At 41.2% G+C, this 22,166-nt stretch overlaps 2 protein-coding genes across 2 annotated transcripts in view; one reads left to right on the forward strand and one right to left on the reverse strand.

Moving 5' to 3' along the window:
* LOC134754273 (exonuclease 3'-5' domain-containing protein 2) overlaps positions 1-22,166 on the forward strand; it is a 446,643-nt gene that overhangs the window by 56,835 nt on the left and 367,642 nt on the right. The window lies entirely within an intron of this gene.
* The window catches only part of LOC134754233 (dolichyl-diphosphooligosaccharide--protein glycosyltransferase subunit STT3A), a 44,287-nt gene that overhangs the window by 9,817 nt on the left and 12,304 nt on the right, over positions 1-22,166 (reverse strand). Inside the window, exons 6-12 of the mRNA XM_063690412.1 lie at positions 20,468-20,621; positions 20,107-20,184; positions 19,529-19,689; positions 10,740-10,904; positions 9,029-9,217; positions 5,118-5,337; positions 2,737-2,925 (exon numbers count right to left, since the gene is read on the reverse strand). Coding sequence (XP_063546482.1) covers positions 2,737-2,925; positions 5,118-5,337; positions 9,029-9,217; positions 10,740-10,904; positions 19,529-19,689; positions 20,107-20,184; positions 20,468-20,621 — 1,156 coding nt within the window. The remainder of the gene's footprint in view (positions 1-2,736; positions 2,926-5,117; positions 5,338-9,028; positions 9,218-10,739; positions 10,905-19,528; positions 19,690-20,106; positions 20,185-20,467; positions 20,622-22,166) is intronic.

The following is a 22,166-nucleotide window of genomic DNA, read 5'->3' on the forward strand; positions in this document are numbered from 1 at the left end:
TTGACGATCACACGGCCATGGTTGGGTTGCCTTCGTGCGGGAAACCTCTGCGCGTACAGACGAATAACGGCATTCCCGTTTCCCCTACACTCTCCGTAAAGAAGGATCATATCCACAAGTTCCTCCGCAGAAAAATTTAAAGGCATTACCAGTAATTTTTAATTTAAATTTCTATTAATTAAATTGTCTTGGTAGACGAATGTCAAACTATTAATTGATTTAACCTGACCTCTTTTAAAATAAAAATAACAAGATGACAAATCTAATGGAATGTCATAATTAATGTCAAAGTGAACTACAATGATATGCAAAATCCCTGTTGTAAATAATAATGAAATAATAACAAAAAATTGTCCTTAAATGATAATTTCAAGAAGTGTTTAGTGTTTCGTATTTATTCAGCTTATCAATATCTGGTGATAGTTGAAATCGCAGTAATCTGATATGATCTTGATTGGTTTTAATTAGTTTGTTTACGCTTATAAACTGACGTCTTACTGTTTCTACAGGCTGTTACAAGAATTTTTAACCGACTGCAAATAAGAGTACTCAAAGTCATGTTGAGATTGAGCAAAGTTAAAAAAAACAAATAAAAGTTATTAGTAAGTATTCTGTTAGAACATACTCCACTTTACCATCAACCAGGCTTCAGCTTGGCCTTTCGTTCTGGTACATACTGTATATACAAATATAAATTAAATCCATACTAATATTATAAATGCGAAAGTGTGTCTGTCTGTCTGTCTGTTACCTCTTCACGCTTAAACCGCTGAACCGATTTAGTTGAAATTTGGTATACAGAGTTGAGTCCCGGGAAAGGACCTAGGATACTTTTTATTCCAGTACTCACCCTTCAAGGGGGTGAAAAGGGGGTGGACATTTGTATGGGGAATCAATAACCGCTGAACCGATTTAGATGGAACTTGGTATGGGGATAGTTTGGCTGTGGGGAAGGATGTAGAATTTTTATCCCCGAAATCATCCCTTAAGAGTATAAAAAAGGGGTGGAAATTTATAGAGTGGACCAATTTGGGGGTGAAAAACAGGATGGATTTAAAAGCAGATTTGTAAAATGATGATACCCAGATTACTAATTCCACGCAAACGAAGTCGCGGGCAAAAGCTAGTATATAAACAAAGATGTTGGAAAAACAAGCCAGTAGAGTTATTATAAACTAGCTTTTGCCCGCGACTTCGTCTGCGTAGAGTTAGTAATTTGGGTACTTTTTTTAATCCAATATGATTTTTATCGATTTTTTATACAAATTGCCACCCCCCTTTTCACCCCCTTAAAGGATGATTTCTGGGATAAAAACTACTCTACTCAAACTCTCTCTATACCAAATTTCAACTTATAGCCCATATTATAGCCCATCAACACCAGCTACCATGCCCTGCTGACTGGGGCTGGTCCAAACAAAATGGTTATTGGGAACCCATATGGACAAGCCTAACTGCGGCGGCTGCTGCTTGTTTAGAGATTATTCGTTGCCGCTGCAAAACAAAATGCGCAGGGAGGTGCAATGCAACTGATATCTTATTTTAACCCGTATTTTTTGTCAAACATCTATGTTAATTTTATCACATTTATAATAGCTCTACTGGCGAAAGTTTTCGCGACATCTTTATTTATATATTTAATTTATATTTCTATATATGTCACATCCAGAAGTAATTTATTAATGTGATCTACAACCAGAAGAATTACAACTTATCAGAAATCATCTAAACATACTTAAAAATCCTAAAAGCTGCATACCGTTTTTAAAGCGCAGGTACGCTGCACCTCACAAAACATTTTTTTTAACAGTTAAAAAAAAAAATGTGTGACAAGTTTACTATTCTATATAGTAGGATAACTGGGCTATTCACATGTATTTTTTTTCTAGAGCAAATCGCCATAGTTTTAATTCTGTAGAGGATTAAAAAAAAAAGTGCAGTTTTTTTTTTAATTTTGAATTTCTCGTATTTTTTGTATGGGTAAGTGAAAATTAAGTCACAGAAATGAATTTTTCATCCTCGAATTACAAGAAAAAGACACCAAACTTGATATATTTGCTAGATGTATGCAGATATAAATTTGAGAGTGAGGCGCGCCGGAGACACTCCCAACCTGCTGGGGGGGGGGGGACCTCGTGGCAACCGGGCTAAATCAGCTCAGATCACCCCCAGGGACACCTGTTCAAAGCGGTTTGCTTTGTCTCAAAAATACAAGGTCCCCTTAGAAAACGGGATCTAAGATCTCCTACTAGAGTTTCTACTGCCATGTTCTCATGCAATATCAAAAATTATGCCACGCCGAGGTCACGCCGATCACGCCGGTCAAAAAATCATCGGACGCCGCCGCCGATGATTTTGCCATCGGTGCACATGTCTAGTTCGAAATAGAAGAGTAATAAAAAAACCGGCCAAGTGCGAGTCGGACTCGCGCACCGAGTATTTGTTGTTATAGCGGCAACAGAAATACATCATCTGTGAAAATTTCAACTGTCTAGCTGTCACGGTTCATGAGATATAGCCTGGTGACAGACGGACAGCGGAGTCTTAGTAATAGGGTCCCGTTTTTACCCTTTGGGTACGCAACCCTAAAAAATAAGACTCGCAGGAGCCCACTTAGGGCATGTTACTCTATAGGAGATTATTGCAGAGTGAGGTGAGCAATAGGTAATGAAAGTAAATTCAAGTGTAACTTGGCACGGTTTTATAAGGAATGGTGAGATAGGTAACGGTACTTACCGCCTTCAGTGTAGACGAGGCCGAACTTGTAGTAGCTCATCTTGTACATGAGGCAGTTGAGCAGCGTGTGGGAGCCGTCGGCGTCGACGCGGAACTCGCCCGCGCCCGTGTAGTAGTCGGCCTCGCGGATGTGCGCGCCGCGGTCCGTGCTGCCGCCGATGCGCACCATCCACAGGAACTTGTTGATGTCTGTGCCCATGCCCATGCCCAACACAACACAACCAAGTAGATCACAATATTAACGGCCTCTCAATAACACCCCTCCCTCCCTCCCTCCCACCCGGAACGACCTGCATGCTTATTGCAACTCATTATATTTATGATCAACTTGTTGAATTCAATAACATTACAAATGTATTCTGGTCGAGGAAATATTATTTGCACCGATGAATGTTATCGGTAATGGCTCTTTTACAATAGGGTAATAAATAAAACAATTAGCACCGGAAGTATAATTGAGCTAAACAATCTTGATCCCAGTTACTTTTCCACATTTTAATTTTCTTAGGAACTTCCAACTTTTCAATTCATAGTATATTTAAAAAAAGATTTTTGTAAAAAAAACATGAATTTCAAAGTAAATACGATATACGTGGAAAAAAAAATTCATTTACCTAATAACGTGTCGATATTATCCCAGAAACACAATAGTTATTTGTTATACAAGGGTGCAAAGTTGTATTTTACCCGCGAGTGTGGTATTAAAACACGAGTAAGCGAAAGGGTTCTAAAATAGAATCCTGAGCGTAGCGAGTGTTTCAACACACGAGAAGTAAAATACATTTGCACCCGTGTGTAACACAAAACTTTTTCCCTCACTATAGCGAGGAAAGTGCAACATCCACAGGCGTTAGATCATCTTCATCACTGGAATCGATCATTTTTTTACGATAATAAGTACGATATTATAACAGAAAACTCTGGAAGTTGTGTATTTTTAGGCGTCGGAATCGGTGAAAAATTTTTTGTTGACAATGTTGACATTTCTGACGATGCGTTTTGAAATTGCATCGACTCAACTTGTGCGTTCAGAATTACATTCAACATCATTTAAAAAAACAAATGTTTCTTATGGAATTTAAGGTTTATGACTTAAAATCATTAAATAAAGCTAAATTTGGTATTTTTTTATTAAATGGTCAAACCATTTATTTAATGATAATTAATATCGAACGAACCATTATTATGAGCGTTTTACGTTTAGTTATCTGTCAAGCTACTTAAACACGCTCCATCCAAGGTCAAATTACTTTTCCCACTAGTGGATAAAATGCGTTTTCCCCCTGCTTGTTTTAAAGGATAAAAGACGGCTTTCCGAGCTAGTGAGGGGAAAAGTATCATAACTACTTATTCCCACTATATGGATGGGACGTGCGGCAAAGCACTTCACACCTCTTTCGTCCTTTTGTATTCGTAAAGATAAAGTTTTATGACCAATCGGTGCAAATTATATTTTGTCAACTATAACAGTATAGTTATTTACGATACAAGTGCGGAACAAAGGAAATTCGAAACGAGTGACGATAAATTAAAACACGACCGCAGGGAGTGTTTTAAATCGACACGAGTTGCGAATTACCTATTCGCACGTGTATCGTACAACGTTTTACAGTACAATATGGCCCTTTAAACTTTCGACATATGCACGAACAGTGCTCTTTTACGCACTAGTGCCAGAAAGTAGCACCATATGTACTGTAAAATACGTTTGCTGAATACAATGGCTTAGTTTAGTTACATTGTTGAACAAAATATACTAAAAAAACCGGCCAAGTGAGAGTCGTTTGTTGTTATAGCGGCAACAGAAATACATCATCTGTGAAAATTTCAACTGTCTAGCTATCACGGTTCATGAGATACAGCCTGGTGACAGACAGACGGCCAGACGGACAGCGGAGTCTTAGTAATAGGGTCCCGTTTTTACCCTTTGGGTACGGAACCCTAAAAACAGGGCAAAAATTATATAAAGAAAGAGGATCATACCATGTTGTGACTTAAATGCTTGCCTCTTTCTTAAGCTTCATGGTAGCAAATAATTTAAGACTCCATATTAAGGCTTTTCAAAATGATCTGAACTGAATAGAGCAGTCTTCCGCAACCTAAGAGGCTTTCGCTCGTCTATTCTGTGGCCAGATCTCATGGAAAGCCAGCGTTAGAGCACTACTTTATTTTATTAATAATAGCCTAATGAGGGCTATCGTTTTTTTGCTCACCAGTTGGCGCCTCTGTTGATGGTGGTCCAAAAGACTAAAGAACAGCTGTCAGTCATTGAAGTGACAAGTGACATTTGACATTTCAAACTATGGAAAAGACCACCATCTACACTAGCGCCCCTAGCGGCGAATTCATACGCGTTAGCCCTCATTGGTTGGTATTGGTACCATCAGAAGAGTAGCCGACGAGCCCGCCGAATATGACGAGCACGTAGTCGACGTCGAGCTCGCGCATGATCTCGTAGGCGCGCTCCTCGCCCGACGCCATGGCCTGGCCCACGCGCGAGATGTGCGTGTTGTTCCACGTGTTGTTGTCCACTATCACAGTCCGGTTCGCCATCGCTGTTATCTGGTAGCCGTAGTCCCACCACGACATCACTTTAGCGTCCTGGGAATAATGGGCCCGTATTCAAATCGAGGACATGTGTCAGCTCCATTTGGTCATAAAATGAAATGCGACAAAGTGAAATAACGTGATTTTTTTGCTGTTTCTTGCGTAATGGTACGGAACCCTTCGTGCGCGAGGCCGACCCACACTTGGCCGGTTTTTTGTAAATTATAATACTTATTTCTTATGTCGCATTTCATTTTACAAACCCTTATATTAATTTACAGTACACATGGTATTACTTTCTCGCACTAGTGCGAAAAAGAGTACTTTTCGTGCATACGTCGAAAGTTTAAAGGGCCATATGTACTGTTAAACGTTGTACGATACACATGCGAATAGGTAATTCGCAACTCGTGTCGATTTAAAACACTCCCTGCGGTCATGTTTTAATTTATCGCCACTCGTTTCGAATTTCCTCTTTTCCGCACTTGTATCGTAAATAACTATTGATTACTCACCTCAGCAACTTGGAACAGCTTTATCTAAAGAACTATCAGATCCTAATAGACCAAATTGGTCTCGTTCTGTTGCGAATGATGTGTACTTTAATAATGTATGTAGAGTTGTGACGTAAAATGGGTCCATAGTTGACCACATGGACGAAACTTAAAAAAAAAAATTTTTGGAAATTTTTGAACAGCTGTATCTTACAAACTATTCGGTGTATTGCCTTCTCACTTTAACATACTTTGTTGATAATTTAGTCTTCTTTAAAGTGTTCATAGTGACATTTGCCGTAAAATAGGTCCTTGTTGGTAAAAAATGGCAGAAACTGAAAAAAGTGAGAATTTATGGTTTTTTTAAAAATTTGACAATAACCGGAGGGTTTCCCAGGTTGTTGATGAACTTGGATTTGCCATAACCACTTCATTACATAGAACATACAAAAAAATCAGAACCACCCGATTGATGCAAGGCAAAATGTACAACCCTTCTATTATTTTGTTTACTCACCTCAGCAACTTGGAACAGCTTTATCTAAAGAACTTCTTCTTCCTCGCGTTAACCCGGCATTTTGCCACGGCTCATGGGACCCTGGGGTCTGTTTGACAACTAATCCCAAGAATTGACGTAGGCTAGTTTTTACGAAAGCGACTGCCATCTGACCTTCCAACCCAGAGGGGAAACTAGGCCTTATTGGGATTAGTCCGGTTTCCTCACGATGTTTTCCTTCACCGAAAAGCAACTGGTAAATATCAAATGATATTATATACATAAGTTCCGAAAAACACATTGGTACGAGCCGGGGTTTGAACCCGCGACCTCCGGATTGAAAATCGCACGCTCTTACAGCTAGGCCACCAGCGCTGTATCTAAAGAACTATCAGGTCTTAATAGACCAAATTGGTCACGTTTTGTTGATAATTTAGTCTTTTTTAAAGTGTTCATAGTGACATTTGCCGTAAAATAAGTGTTTATTGGTAAAAATTGGCAGAAACTAAAAAAAAAGTGCAGAAAAAAATTATATTGGAAATTTTGCAACTTTTTGAACAACTCTGTATCTTACAAATTATGCGGTTTATTGCCTTCTCACTAACATTTTTTATTAAGAATTTAGGCTTCTTTAAAGTGTTCATAGTGACATTTGCCGTAGAAAAGGGTCCTTGTTGGTAAAAGTTGGCAGAAACTAAAAAAAAGTCAGAAAATTTAGAGGTTTTTCAAAAATTTGACAATGATCCGCTGGGTTTCCGAGGTCGAAAACTCGGATTTGCCATAACCCCTTCATCACAAAGAACTTAAAAAAAAAACAGAACTGCCCAATTTCATGCAAGGCAAAACGTTTCAATGGATCCATAAGCAATTTAAACAACAAACTTCGTTTTTTAAGATTTTTTTGTTCAGTAGTAAGAACCAACTTCCAACTGACATGGCTATTTTTACGTTACGTATACATTTGACGTGCCCCTCCCCCGCAAAAATCGGCAGACCGTTTTGTACAGAAAATTCCAGACAAGGCGTCTCCGACTCCGTTTGGTTATATACTCTAAGCACAACGACGACATTGTGTGGTAGTACAAGTACCTCGGGCGCGTCACCCACGTGCAGTGGAGCACGGCCGACCGCCGGCGTGTATGAGACACTACCTCAGGCGTGTTCACCCACGTGCAGTGGAGCACGGCCGACCCCGGCGTGTGTGAGACACTACCTCAGGCGTGTTCACCCACGTGCAGTGGAGCACGGCCGACCCCGGCGTGTGTGACACCCGACGTCATCCACGTGCAGTGGAGCACGGCCGACCCTGGCGTATGTGAGACACTACTTCAGGCGTGAACACCCATGTGCAGTGGAGCACGGCCGACCCCGGCGTGTGTGAGACAGCCGACGTCACCCACGTGCAGTGGAGCACGGCCGACCCCGGCGTGTGTGAGACACTACCTAAGGCGTGTTTACCCACGTGCAGTGGAGTACGGCCGACCCGGGCGTGTGTGAGACACTACCTCAGGCGTGTTCACCCACGTGCAGTGGAGCACGGCCGACCCCGGCGTGTGTGAGACACTACCTCAGGTGTTTTCACCCACGTGCAGTGGAGCACGGCCGACCCCGGCGTGTGTGAGACACTACCTCAAGCGTGTTCACCCACGTGCAGTGGAGCACGGCCGACCCCAGCGTGTGTGAGACACTATCTCAGGCGTCTTCACCCACATGCAGTGGAGCACGGCCGACCCCGGTGGTGTGAGACACCCGACGTCATCCACGTGCAGTGGAGCACGGCCGACCCTGGCGTGTGTGAGACACTACTTCAGGCGTGTTCACCCACGTGCAGTGGAGCACGGCCGACCCCGGCGTGTGTGAGACACCACCTCTGGCGTGTTCACCCATGTGCAGTGGAGCACGGCCGACCCCGGCGTGTGTGAGACAGCCGACGTCACCCACGTGCAGTGGAGCACGGCCGACCCCGGCGTGTGTGAGACACTACCTCAGGCGTGTTTAGCCACGTGCAGTGGAGCACGGCCGACCCGGGCGTGTGTGAGACACTACCTCAGGCGTGTTCACCCACGTGCAGTGGAGCACGGCCGACCCCGGCGTGTGTGAGACACTACCTCAGGTGTTTTCACCCACGTGCAGTGGAGCACGGCCGACCCCGGCGTGTATGAGACACTACCTTAAGCGTGTTCACCTACGTGCAGTGGAGCACGGCCGACCCCGGCGTGTGTGAGACGCTATCTCAGGCGTGTTCACCCACGTGCAGTGAAGCACGGCCAACCCCGGCGTGTGTTAGACACTACCTCAGGCGTGTTCACCCACGTGCAGTGGAGCACGGCCGACCCCGGCGTGTGTGAGACACTACCTCAGGCGTGTTCATCTTGAGCCAGGTGTAGGCTTCGTCAAAGATGATGCGGGTGCCGCCGTCGTGTGCGCGCGCCACCCGACGTCACCCACGTGCAGTGGAGAACGGCCGACCCCGGCGTGTGTGAGACAATACCTCAGGCGTGTTCATCTTGAGCCAGGTGTAGGCTTCGTCAAAGATGATGCGGGCGCCGCCGTGTGCGCGCGCCACCCGACGTCACCCACGTGCAGTGGAGCACGGCCGACCCCGGCGTGTGTGAGACAATACCTCAGGCGTGTTCATCTTGAGCCAGGTGTAGGCTTCGTCAAAGATGATGCGGGCGCCGCCGTGTGCGCGCGCCACCCGACGTCACCCACGTGCAGTGGAGCACGGCCGACCCCGGCGTGTGTGAGACAATACCTCAGGCGTGTTCATCTTGAGCCAGGTGTAGGCTTCGCGGAAGTCGTCGAAGATGATGCGGGCGCCGTCGTGCGCGCGCGCCGACAGCACGATGGACGGCGACGAGTACGCCTCCGACGTCACCCACGTGCAGTGGAACACGTACGACACCAGCAGGCAGCCCAGCACGCACACGAACAACGCGCCCACCTGCACAACACAACAAACGTAACATGCCTTGACACGCATACCTAATACCTAGTATAACTACATATATTATCAATATTTGGTCTTTTTTAAGATTCAAGATTCAAGCTTTTATTCATAAAACATAGTATTTTACATGTCAAATTTATGGTCTGATGAGAAAGAAAATTTTATATAACGACAATCAGTCTATAAAAATAAATAACTTACACTTAACAAATAAACCAAGATTTATAAATAAATAAATATTTGAAGGGTACACGGAAAGAACCTATCAATGTCATATATTATTGTCTGTGAAAACTTGTCAAAAACCAGTTTAAGGCACAGTATGTATAAGTTAATCAGGGTGTTGAGAGAAAATACATACAACTAATAAAGAACGTGTACCGTAACAGCTCCGCCTAAGTCAAACTAGAGTCGCTAGGAGGAGAGTTCCCTGTCAAACGAGGAGTCCGACAAGGCGATCCACTCTCACCAAAAATTTTCATCTGCGTGCTGGAAGAAGTATTTAAAAAACTTGATTGGACTGATCCAGGCATAAATGTAAACGGCAAGAAACTAAGCCACTTGAGATTTGCGGATGATATTGTGCTCATGACTAACGATCCAGAGTCCCTAAGACACATGCTGCAAGACCTAACAAGCAGGAGCAGAGAGGTTGGCCTAACAATAAATAAAAGTAAAACTAAAATTATGACCAACAGAATGGAAATACCCATCACAGTGGACGGGGAAGACATTGAATGGGTAAAATCATACATTTACTTGGGCCAACTCATGTCTATGTCTGATCAAATGCAACAAGAAATGAACAGAAGGGTCACAAATGCATGGAACAGGTTCTGGTCTCTAAAAACCATTATGAAAAGTAAAGATTACCGCATCTCAATAAAAAGAAAAGTTTTCAGTATGTGTATATTGCCTATACTAACATATGGATGCCAAACAGGGGCCGCAACAGAAAAAATGGCACAGAAACTAATAAAGTGCCAGAGGAATGGAGAGAAGCATTTTAGGGTACACAAAAAGAGACAGAAAACGAGCGACGGAAATAAGAGAGGTCGCAAAATTAGAAGATTGTTACTCTAAAATCAAAAACTCTAAAATGGAAGTGGGCGGGCCACATGCTCAGGGAAAAGCAGAAGTGGTCAAACATACTGACTGAGTGGACCCCACGCTACACAGAGAGGCATGGAAGGCAATGGAGGAGGCCTTTGTGTCAAAAGGACACGTCGAGCCGACGGTTGTTGCAAGCACATAAATAAATAAATATTGTATTAAATATTATTAACTGTATGTTCGATAATAAAAGGCTTTGAAATTGAAATTGAATGTATAAGTTTACGATACGATAAGTTTATGGTTTACGATGATAGGTGGTAGTGCTGCACTCTGGCGGCAGAACAATGCAGTAATACCCCCTATTAGAAGCATTTGGATCTTACGTCACGCGAAGTGGAAACAATTGACATCTTCCAATAAAAATCAGGCATGTAGCTAATTAAAGAGATGTCTTACTCACCTCGGAACGGAACACCAGATTATTTTCGTGCTTCTTTTTCTTGTCGTGCTTTTCAACTTTGGGCTCTATGTCCTTGACGTGCAGGCTGAGCAGGCTGGAGGCAGCCACGCCCGACACGATGCACATCACCGGCGCCAGCACCAGCATCAGGCGGACCATCACGCCCTGCGACACTCGACACATTAAGCTCATATACAAAAACTACACTCAAGTAACAGAAACAACTTTCAGTCAGAGAGCAAAGTGTACAGAAATCATTGCGCGGAGTCAACGGAATGATCACACTCGACGTCGCCTTCCACGCGCTCAAGCTTCTCCATCATCATTTTTAAAATAAGTAAAGTTCACCAAGTGACATGGTAATTTTAATGCAGTATACTCGTAAACTACAATTTACTATGTATACGTGGCAAAAAAATAAGTGCATACTAGTTGCCAGGGAGGTTGTAACGGTTTAAGTCCCAAACGATGCTAGCATCCCTCAAATCTAAATTTTATTGTTAGTGCCAGCTCAGGAAGGACTCACGACCTTGTCTTTTTTAGTTAGTTTTTCTTTAGTTATAATATATATTGTAAAATTTAATCAATTAGTTTTCTTCCGTCACTCTACAGTCTACTTACTTATTGCGACGCTAAACGTCACATTGGCGCCCATACTGGTTATTTCTGAGCTGTGCATTATTGAAGATTTCTGAGCTGTGCATTGTTAAAGACAGTCTAACAAAGTCCCAAACGATGCTAGCATCCCTCAAATCTAAATTTGATAAGACCCTGTTCTTGCGTACCGAAAATCTACTACATCATATCTATCACAGACTGAGACGTATCACGAACGTCAGTGGCGCGTTAGCTGACCAGCACAAAACTTATTGCACTACCTTTAACAATCAATACAAAGAAATTACAGCGCTGCATCTACTGCGAATGTAAATGCAGTCTCAGTTTCGGAACCTGAAGCTACGGCAGTGCTACACTATGACCGTAATCTGACCTCTGACTTAGCAAAACTAAAGTACTCTGGAAAAGCCTGCGTGTTTTCTTTCATTCAAAGAGTTGAGGAATTCGTAGAAGTTAGGAATATTTCAAGAGGGTATTGAAGTTTGCATACGAGATTTTCACTGACGACGCATTACATTGGTTCCGTTGCAATAAAGAAAGTTTAACCACATTTTACTATCTGCTTTAAATGGGGTAACAAAGGAGTGCGTTATCCTGATTGTAAATCTTGTAACCCTAAAGATGCAAAAAACTAAATACAGTGGATTGTTTTGTAGTGTACCTAATCTTACCAACAAATCTAGCGAAAACCTTAATGATACAGAGTGGAAAACTTGGCTCAACTTTATATCTAAATTTTTCACTTGCTATTCAGTCACTGCAATCCACGATTCAGAAAATATACATAGCAGACCATATGTCTCAGTTCAGATCAACGGCAAAACTATTCATGGTTTGTTAGATACGGGTAGTAGTTACACAATTCTAGGCAATAACTATCATAAAGTTTTCTTGGATGCGGGTTTCAAGATCGACATATCTCCCTATTAGTTAGAGTTCTAGAGAAACTTAAAATGGCAAACTTAACCATTGGATACCAAAAGTGCCAATTCTTCAGAAATAAATTGTCTTATTTAGGCTATGTAGTAGATAGAAATGGACTACAACCGAACCCAGAAAAGATTGAGGCAATTATTAACTATCCAACGCCTACTAACCGCAAGGAAGTTCGTTGGTTCATCGGAACGGCATCATGGTATCGCCGTTTCATTCCAAATTTCAGTTCTATAGCTTCACCTTTAAATAAACTTACTTCACAAGCTAAAAACTCACCTTCTTTTAAATGGTCTACTGATGCTAAAAAGCCTTCCGTACGCTAAAGGAAGCTTTAATATCTTCTCCCATATTATCGTGTCCGGATTATACGCAGTCTTTAAAAGTACATACAGATGCGAGTGATTACGGCGTCGGTGCGGTCCTGACACAAGTCATAGACACTCAAGAGAAGGTTATAGCATACATGAGTAAGTCTCTCTCTAACCAAGAGCGTAACTACAGCGCAACAGAACGAGAGGCACTTGCAGTACTTACAGCGATTGAACACTGGAGGATAAAATAAATAAAATAGCCATTTATTTCGACCTCAAATTAAATTTTTTACATTTCTTGTCAAGTTTTAGGAAAAAAAACAAAACATGTCAAATTCTTAATTTAAACATAATAATAATAAAGTTCTTTGTCGTATATGTTATTTGGTATTTTTTATTGACATCGGTCGACTTGCCTCCCGGCATAGGCCTCCCCTAAGACCTTCCATTCCTCTCTGTTGGTTGCTCTTCTTGTCCATGTCCACATACAAACAAAGTAACTAACGGCAGACTATTTCGGTTTAAAAAAAGTCTAAATCCTTTAACCCGAGAGTTCGAGTGGAAAGAAGTCATCCCTCTCGAATTTAGACTCGAAATAATAACTAAAAATCATTCAGAACCTACCGCTGGCCACTTTGGCATATATAAAACACATAAACGGCTTTCTTTAAACTACTTCTGGCCGGACATGCATCGCGAAGATGTAGTTAAATTCGTATCAGATTGTGTTACGGCAATACCTAAAGTGCATAGAAACCGGCGGCGGCCCGTGACCTTCAGCCCGACCCGCGCCTAGCGACCCGCGCGCTTATCCCCGGCTGCGATGCGCCCCTACCACGAGTACCATGACGTCACACACATGTCATCGCGTCATGCCCCCAGCAGCCAATGAGAGGCATGCATCAGAAATATCGTGATCGGCAGCCAATGGTGTAGCGGCTCGTCATCCCTGCGCGCACCAATGAAGACAGAGAATGACAACACAATTTGATTTCTCAGCGAACAACTTACCAGCCTACTCCTGTTTTAGTTTGCTTATTTTTATAGATAAAGTTAATTAAGTAAAAAATCCAGAATTAATCATTTCAACAACCTGCCATCCACATCAGCGCAAATCCTGGCCAGCAGAGCTATCTACGTATGTCTATACGCGCAGACAGATTGTGATATATGCTGTGCTCACAAGCATGCTACCCATGCTACTCTAGGCACTATGGGCCGTCCTAAAGACTGCTCACGCCCTTTTCAAATGTTGAGCATGGATCTTATAGGTCCCCTACCCCCGTCGAGAAAACAGAACACCTTTATATTTGTTGCGACATGCTGTTTCTCGAAGTATTGTCTATTATTCCCCATTCGTCGCGCAACCTCCGAGATCATAACTAAGTTAAGAGGCCGTAGTCGATTTTGGAGCAAAAATGTAAAATTGATAGATTTAGTCGTTGAAATTATACACGTTTTGTTACGTAATATCTAAATAACAAGTATTGATTTCTATTAGCACGTCTTCTCATCTTGCCTTTTAATAATGAGGTCGCGAGCGTGCGTCACCGGTAATGCATGAAGAGAAGGGGCAGTTTTTAAAAATTCATCAAAAAATCATGGTAGTAAATTATACAAATTGATGTATAAGAATAGTTTCAGCGAATGTTGTAGATTGTTTAAGTATCAAAATTACGTTGAAATTAAGTCGATTTTCAGAGAAATTGTCACTTGTTTTGAAGTAATTTCTGGAGAAAATTTATTTCGTCTAACTTTCATTTACACTACTTCAAAGTCATAATAATAAAAATGTAGTCTGATAAACGTCAAGTACAGGATATGTGTAATACAAAATTACCATGTTTAGCACTCCAAAACTTTACGAAATTTACAAATAAGAGCGACAAAATCAGTGCTTTACGCGCGTTTACCTAAACGTCCATCAGAAAAGCAAACATTACTAATTTAGTGAGTCTGTTTCCAAAAAGTTGATGTGATAAAAGGCGAGATAAGAAGACGTGCTAATAGAAACCAGTACTTGTTATTTCAATTAGGTAACAAAAGGTGTAAAATTTCACGGACTAAATCTATCAATTTTACATTTTTGCGACTAAAATCGACACCGGCCTCTTAATCGAGGAAAACGTTTGCCTAGTTCATGGCGTGCCTAGTACTGTTCTTATGGACAACGGAAACCAGTTTACAAGTAACGTGTTAAAGAAGTTGATTAATGACTACAATGTCCCTAACGTAAGATTTACGCCTAAATATACTCCGCAAGTGAACACAGTAGAACGCTACAACAAAGTGATCATTACAGCAGTATCATCCTACATTGAAAACGACCATAGGTCCTGGGACTGCAACCTACCTAAAATTCAATTCGCTATGAACACATCCACTAACGAAGTGACAAAGTACAGTCCTGCGTTTCTCGTTCACGGACGGGAATTGGTCACTACCGGCTTACACTATATTGACCCAGACCTAGGTGACGAAATAATATTTTCCCCTAGAGATGAATATGCAGAGAATCTCGGTCATTTGCGGAAAATTTTTGATAAGGTTCAATCCTCTCTAGTTCAAGCCCATACTAGGTATAGCGAACACTATAACCTACGCCGTAAGGATCATGATTTTAAAGTCGGCGATACTATTTGGAAAAAAACGTTCTACCTTAGCGACAAAAACAACATGTTTACCAAGAAACTTGCACCCAAGTATGTGCCGTGTAAAATCGTTGCCAAAAAGTCAAATTTAGTGTACGAACTAGAAGACATGCAAGGAAATAATAGGACACTGGCACGTTAAAGATTTTAAAATCACGAACTACAAAGTATAATAGGATTAAATAGTCCCCTATCAACTACATTAACCGTCTAAAATTATTATTAGCCTCACAAAACGGACTTATAAGCGCTGGCACATTCTCTAAATACTCTAGCTGTTAGATTAGATTCTTTCTACTTTATGGACCCCTACCGGTTCGTGAACTCCACGCCTATCATTAGGCTGTCAGGTCTTCTAAAGAGACCAAAAATATACGAGATAGCCAGCATCATCATCTAGACCACTGAGGTTAGTGATTAAATTTATGTAAGAACCATTAATAAATACATGAGAGTATTGATACAATCGTAAGTATAATACTCAATCTGCTAGGACGCAAAAACATATATAGAAATGTTTATTGCTTATTTGTCTGTGTGATGTATGTATGGAGAGGAGGTGTATGTTGAGATCGAAGCCTGAATGATAAGTTGTGTATCTATTAAGTAGACAACAGAAATAGCGGGTTTTCTTATTAAAAACCCTAACCTAAAAAGAGGGGTATGTAACGGTTTAACGTTATCTCTAATTAAAATCCTATAAATAAGAAATAAAACTAAAACCTAAATATAACTATAAATTACTATAATAAACATTATATACATATTTACAAAGAAAATAAATAAATCTACGAACAAACAGAATTGACGACTACATTTGCTATTAGTTAAAACTATATATATAGTCCTCCTCATCGGTTTCGATGACGGCGACCTCAGCAATTATGGATTACGCCTATTATGGGCTCGAATGTGGCTGGCCAGGCCGAACTTGGTCTTAAAGACTCTATTGCAGGTGCTACAATAGAGTTGACCAGAAAGAAGTTGGCCAGTTGGAGTTAAAACTAGATGCGAATACAAAGGACTACGTCACCCGCTCCGCGCTCGCGATAAGCGAGGTGCACTGGTCAACTAATAAGACACTTACGCGTCCGCGACATTGCTACCATACCACGGCTTTGACAGCGAGTGGTCAAATCGACTAAATACACATACTTATACTATTTCAAAGTCTTAGACGACATGAAGTGACAAATTTTAATATGGTGTAAAATAATTCTAAAATGTGTTAAGTTCCAGTATTTCCCCGAATAGGGTGAGTGTTTTGAATATTTTGTAGTTTTAAGAATAAGGTAACGTTCATAGTTAGTAGTATAATAAGGAAACATTTCTTTATGCAATCATTTTATATTTAGTTCTTACTGAATATATCTTTCACTATCTGCTTATTAACTGTAATTTTCCTATAGAAATAACAAGCTTCTCGATCTTTCTAGAAATATGAGTCTACCCACTTTATAAAACTCTTGTAAATTATACAGGATTACTTTTTTACCAGTACAATACATCAACATACGTAATTGTTGCCAAAAATAAAAAATACCAGCATTCTTTGTTACTACCCTTTGGGAACAAAAAAAAAATACCAATGCCCGAACTTATCCGCTAAAGTAATAGAAAATGTGGATGCCTTACGCATCAATAGCAAACGCACGAACTGGCAACTGTTTGTTTACGTCATCGCGCGCGATTTAGCGAGCGGCGGCGGCGCACGTATTGACATAAAAAAATGACGCACGTATTGACATGAAAGCGTGTGCCGGCGCAGTAAACTGTCCGTAGTCTAAAAGTAGCTGTGTCACTCTCAAAATGTCCTGGGATAAGGTATTTGTGGTACAATAACACCGGCGTTTTGCAGACGGGGCAAACTTTCCTCAGCGTATAGCCGCTGAGCTGCCACTGTATTTTCTCCACTAAGAAAGTAACTACGAACCATTTCGTAGTACTCGCGGTTTGTAAACATCGCTAATCGTGTCGCGCGCGTAATTTTCGACTGTAGGAAGTACGGAAACTGCGTGCGTGCACTCACGAAGGACGATTCGCGCGGACTAATCGGTCAAAGGGTTGCACTTTGCATTCGCAGTTTCCCGGATGCTTTGTTGTCAAATCGTGCGCCGCCGGCCGCTCGCCCCGCCCGCCCCTTTTTCGTCATACCGTTGACACCTTGTAATTAGTGCGCCCAGAAGTTACTAAATTGGTGAAGGATAAATTAATAGAAATGAAATAAAAAAATGTTCTTTTTATTTTTGTGCAATGTGATCTATTATCGATACCAATGATGTGGTAAAATTTATTGTACCGGTAAAAAAGTAACCCTGTAGAAAGAATTATGCTTAATTCTATTTTAAATGTACAAAATTACATGCCTAGTTTTCATGCATTAATAACGCTTTTAGTTGTTAGTTTTTAGTTCATAGCATAGAAGTACATTTAGTAAATTTAACTTCACTTTCTTCTTTGTTTAAAAAAAAAAAAGATGATTCCGCTTGTGACTGCCACATCATTGATCACCATTTTAATGCTTTGGGGTTCACTAAACCAGCCTACTTTTTATCAGCACATTATTCTGGCCTAAAATCCGGATGTCGCAGTCACTTGTACAACATTGGACTTTTCTTGAAATGGCAATTTTACCGGAATTTCAGGGACCAAGTCTGGGGTTACAATCGGAACCCACCAACCCGGATGCGCATGCTCCGCTACCCGTTCTGCTGCCCGCTACCCGCTGCGGATCCGGTGCCTCAACTAAAGACGGCCACGTCCAAGTGCGGAGACCCACCGGCGCGTCGTATTGTGCAGGGAAGTGACCCCTAACAAGGATTTGTTTCCCTCCAAATTTTATTGTTAGTGCCAGCTCAGGAAGGACTCACGACCTTGTCTTTTTAACCGACTTCAAGATTTCAAAGGAGGAGGTTCTCAATTCGTTTTTTTTTTCTTTTATGTTTGTTACTCCATAACTCCGTCATTTCTGGAGCGATTTTGAAAATTCTTTTTTTGATTGTAAGTATATATACAGATTCGTCCCGTTTTTGTCAAAAAGCAGTTCTGATGATGGGATCCATGAGGAATCGAAGGAACTTCTCAAATGTTAGGCATACATATAGTGATTTTAGTATTTTCATCAACAAATCAAGCAATTTCATTTAAAAAAGTGACATTTGATGAACTGCTGATGATGATCAGAACGGAACTCTTCAATGACGCATAGTTCACGTTTGGCGATTTGTCCTCTTCGTTATGTTTGTTAAGCAAGTTAGGTTTTCAAGAAACATTTTTGTCAAGCTCGAGTTCTAATGATGGGATTCATGAGGAATCGAGGGAACTCCTCAATTGTGAAAGGCATACATATAGTGATTTTTGTATTTTTATCAACAAATCCAGCATTTCCATTTAAAAAAGTGACATTTGATGAAGTTGAACTGCTGATGATGATCAGAATGGAACTCTTCAATGACACATAGTTCACGTTTGGCGATTAGTTCTCTTCCTTATGGACCCAGACCCAAACTTGGACCCAGACTCGGACCCGGACACGGGTCTGGACATGGACCCCAACTCGGACCCGGACCGAACTCTGACCCAAACTTGGACCCGGACAGCCGGACACGGACCCGGACTCGTATCCGGACCCAGACCCGGACCCGGAAATGCTACTAGGAAAGTGGGTTAGGTGGGTGGGTGGCTTTTGAACTGCGATTCTCACAGAACAGAACTGCTATCAGAAAAGTAGGTTAGGTTAGGTTAGAGCTGTGACCCTTACAGAAACGAAATTCTATCAGAAAAGTAGGTTAGGTTAGGTTAGAACTGCGACCCTTACAAAAACGAAATGCTACTAGAAAAATGGGTGGTTTTACCTCCTTTTCTACATAATTAGGCAAAAGATGCTGTCTTTTTCATTGTCTGGAATCTAAGAGTGCACCATCAACAATAAGTGAACTTTCAGCGGCATCCCCCATTGAAGTCGGTTTTTTTTTTCTTAAAAACTATTTAGTTAGTTTTTTTTAGTTGTAATATATATTGTAAAATTTAATCAATTAGTTTTCTTCCGTCACTCTACAGTCTACCTACTTATTGCGACGCTAAACGTCACAACGTTTTGGGATTATATTGAGCAACTTTTACTATGGGACCAACCACAAAATCGCAAAAAAAAACCCTCCCATAGAAAATGGACCAGCCAAAATGTATGTAGTAAAAGTTGCTCAGTATAATCCTAAAACCTCCCTGGCAACGGGAATGCACTTAATTCTTAGCCACCGTGTATATAACTTACAGCAAAATAGATACTGAGAACTCCATAGAGGATGATGAAGATGTTGGCGTCGGTCAGCTTGGCGAAGCAGAAGTAGAGGCCGGCGGGGAAGAGGAACACCAGCACTTGCAGGTCGAAGTAGAACGACGACCACGAGGTCGGCTGGTGCTCCGACACCGACGCTGCGAACAAACCGCTATAGCTATAGCCGCAACGCACCGCAACGCAAACTACTTAGGTCACAGCACACACACATTCTCACATCTTCCGAACGGAACGGACGGGCAACGCCAACTTAACTCTCACAGTAATTAATCAATAGTGGAAATAATTACACTCCATAGAGTTCAGAATCAGAGATGTTCTAAGGTCATTGACGGCCGACCTCTCGCTCTCGCAAGCTAAAGCGAACATCAGAATCGTTATCTGCCTCTTGTATTCTATTGATATCGATAGATACCTTGCAAAATCTAGGAGAGAAACGATTATTCGCATTTCAATTTTCACGGTAGGGCACGGTACCCTAAAGAGGAATGTAGATAGCCTACTTGTGCGGAAGGTTCAATGTCTTACATATCTGTAAATTAAGAATAACTTACCGATAATTGGAATATGATTCTTGGCATAAGAAGGATCCAGTAACGAGTAGAACCTGCCAGTCCAGGGCGAGATTTTACCTATAGCAAAAACAATACATTATTTTCAATATTCAGATCGAAATAAAGTATCAGCTATAAATTGCAATAAAACCTAAATACACTGATATTGAAACTGACTTCTTGAGCAGCTTGTTTCTCATTTGATGGAAATTCTAAAGAATGGCGTACATTTTGTCATATTTTGCCGTTGATTAATAATTAAGCTCTATTAGTTCAGAGCCTGTCCTCCACTTACGACACAGTATTTTAATTTCCTTTGGCATCCTCTGTTGGCAGATGATAGTAGAGACAGTAAAGTTACCGGTGATGGTGAGCGCGACGACGGCAGTGCCCAGCGTGGCCAGCAGCGTGGTGAGCAGCGCCTTGAAGAGCAGCTCGAAGTTGGCCGGCGACAGGCGCGCGCGCAGGTACTGCGCGAACGCGTACAGCTGGCACAGGCCGAACGTGCCCAGCGCCTGCACACACAACACTGGTTATGCTGTGATCACGGATAACATGCGTTTATTATGTGTGGTGGTCTGGTGGTAGTGGTTTCAACAACTAACAATACATTTCCTGTCGAAAAGAAAGATGCAAAGTTAACGAAGTTTTATTACTATTTATTATATTATATGGAATTTGCTGTCTGTAAGATATGTACCTACTGACAAATTCATTATTTTATATTTTAGCTTATGTCATGATATTATTGAAACACATAATAGTTATTTACGATACAAGTGCGGAAAGTAGGAAATTCGCAATGAGTGGTGATAAATCAATACCGAAGGGAGTGTTTTAAATCGACACGAGTTGCGAATTACCTATTCGCACGTGTATTGTACAACGTTTAACAATACAGTCAGCAGCAAGAGTTGCTAAGCGGGCGATTTGTTCAAAACTACCTTGACACGCCCTTATTCCCTTCACAATAAAGTGGCGTCAAGATCATTTTGAACAACTGGCCCGCTTAGCAACTTCTGCTGCTGACTGTACATATGGCCTTTTAAATTTTCGACATAGGCACGGAGTGCTTATTCCCGCACTAGTCCGGGAAAGTACCACCATACGTACTGTAATAGCTATTTATGCAACAAGTGCGGAAAGTGTATGATTTCCGACGAGTGTATAAAGGAATACGAGTCGGAAATAATCTTTACGCACGTGTATCATACAATGTTTTACTATGCATTGTGCGAGTAAATAAAGAAAACACGTAATGGCAAATAAGTTTAATTATTAAAAAATTGAAAACAAAAAGCACTAATGCGGAAAAGTGCTCTTTTCCGCACTAGTGCGAGAAAGTAGCAACATATGTACTGTAAAAAAAAATAAAAACAAAAAGCATGTTTAACTTCCGTGTTGTTCACATTCAACGAAAACGTAAATGCAATTTTTCCACACACATTTATTTTCCAAAAAGAAGACATTAATAAAAAAATACAATCTTATCTATATATATTACGCGAGGCCGATTTTTGTTCATTTTTTTTTTTTATGTGATATTCAGCAAACGAGCAGACGAGCCGCCTGATGGGAAGCAGTCATCGTCGCCCATGGACGTAAGCAACATCACAGGAGCCACTTAAGCATTGCCGACCCTTGAGAACCCTAAATACCCGCTTCTTGAAGAATCCCATCAGATCTACAGTTATGGTCCGATTTTGATAAATGATATGTCATTAGATTCGTATCATGCTGGAGAGTTGCATAAAACTCCTGGATTTTTAATTTTTTTCTGAAAAAGTACTGAAAATGTGAGTTTGACCACGTGACATGTCACGTTCCCAATTTTGACTCAAGATGTCAAGATGACCAAATAATAATAAACATGAATTGCACTTAAAGCTGTAGTAAGTTGTTCAGCATGATGAAATATTATTTTTGAGGGCAACATGATATCCGCAACACTTAAAACATGTACGAAAATACAAAAATGATTTTACAGTTTGTTGACAATGAATGACAGTAAACATATTGTGTCAAATTTTTAGGGGACTATTATGTCAATACTCTAAATT

Source organism: Cydia strobilella, chromosome Z (assembly GCF_947568885.1).
Source record: "Cydia strobilella chromosome Z, ilCydStro3.1, whole genome shotgun sequence".
NCBI classification, from domain to species: Eukaryota; Metazoa; Arthropoda; class Insecta; order Lepidoptera; family Tortricidae; genus Cydia; species Cydia strobilella.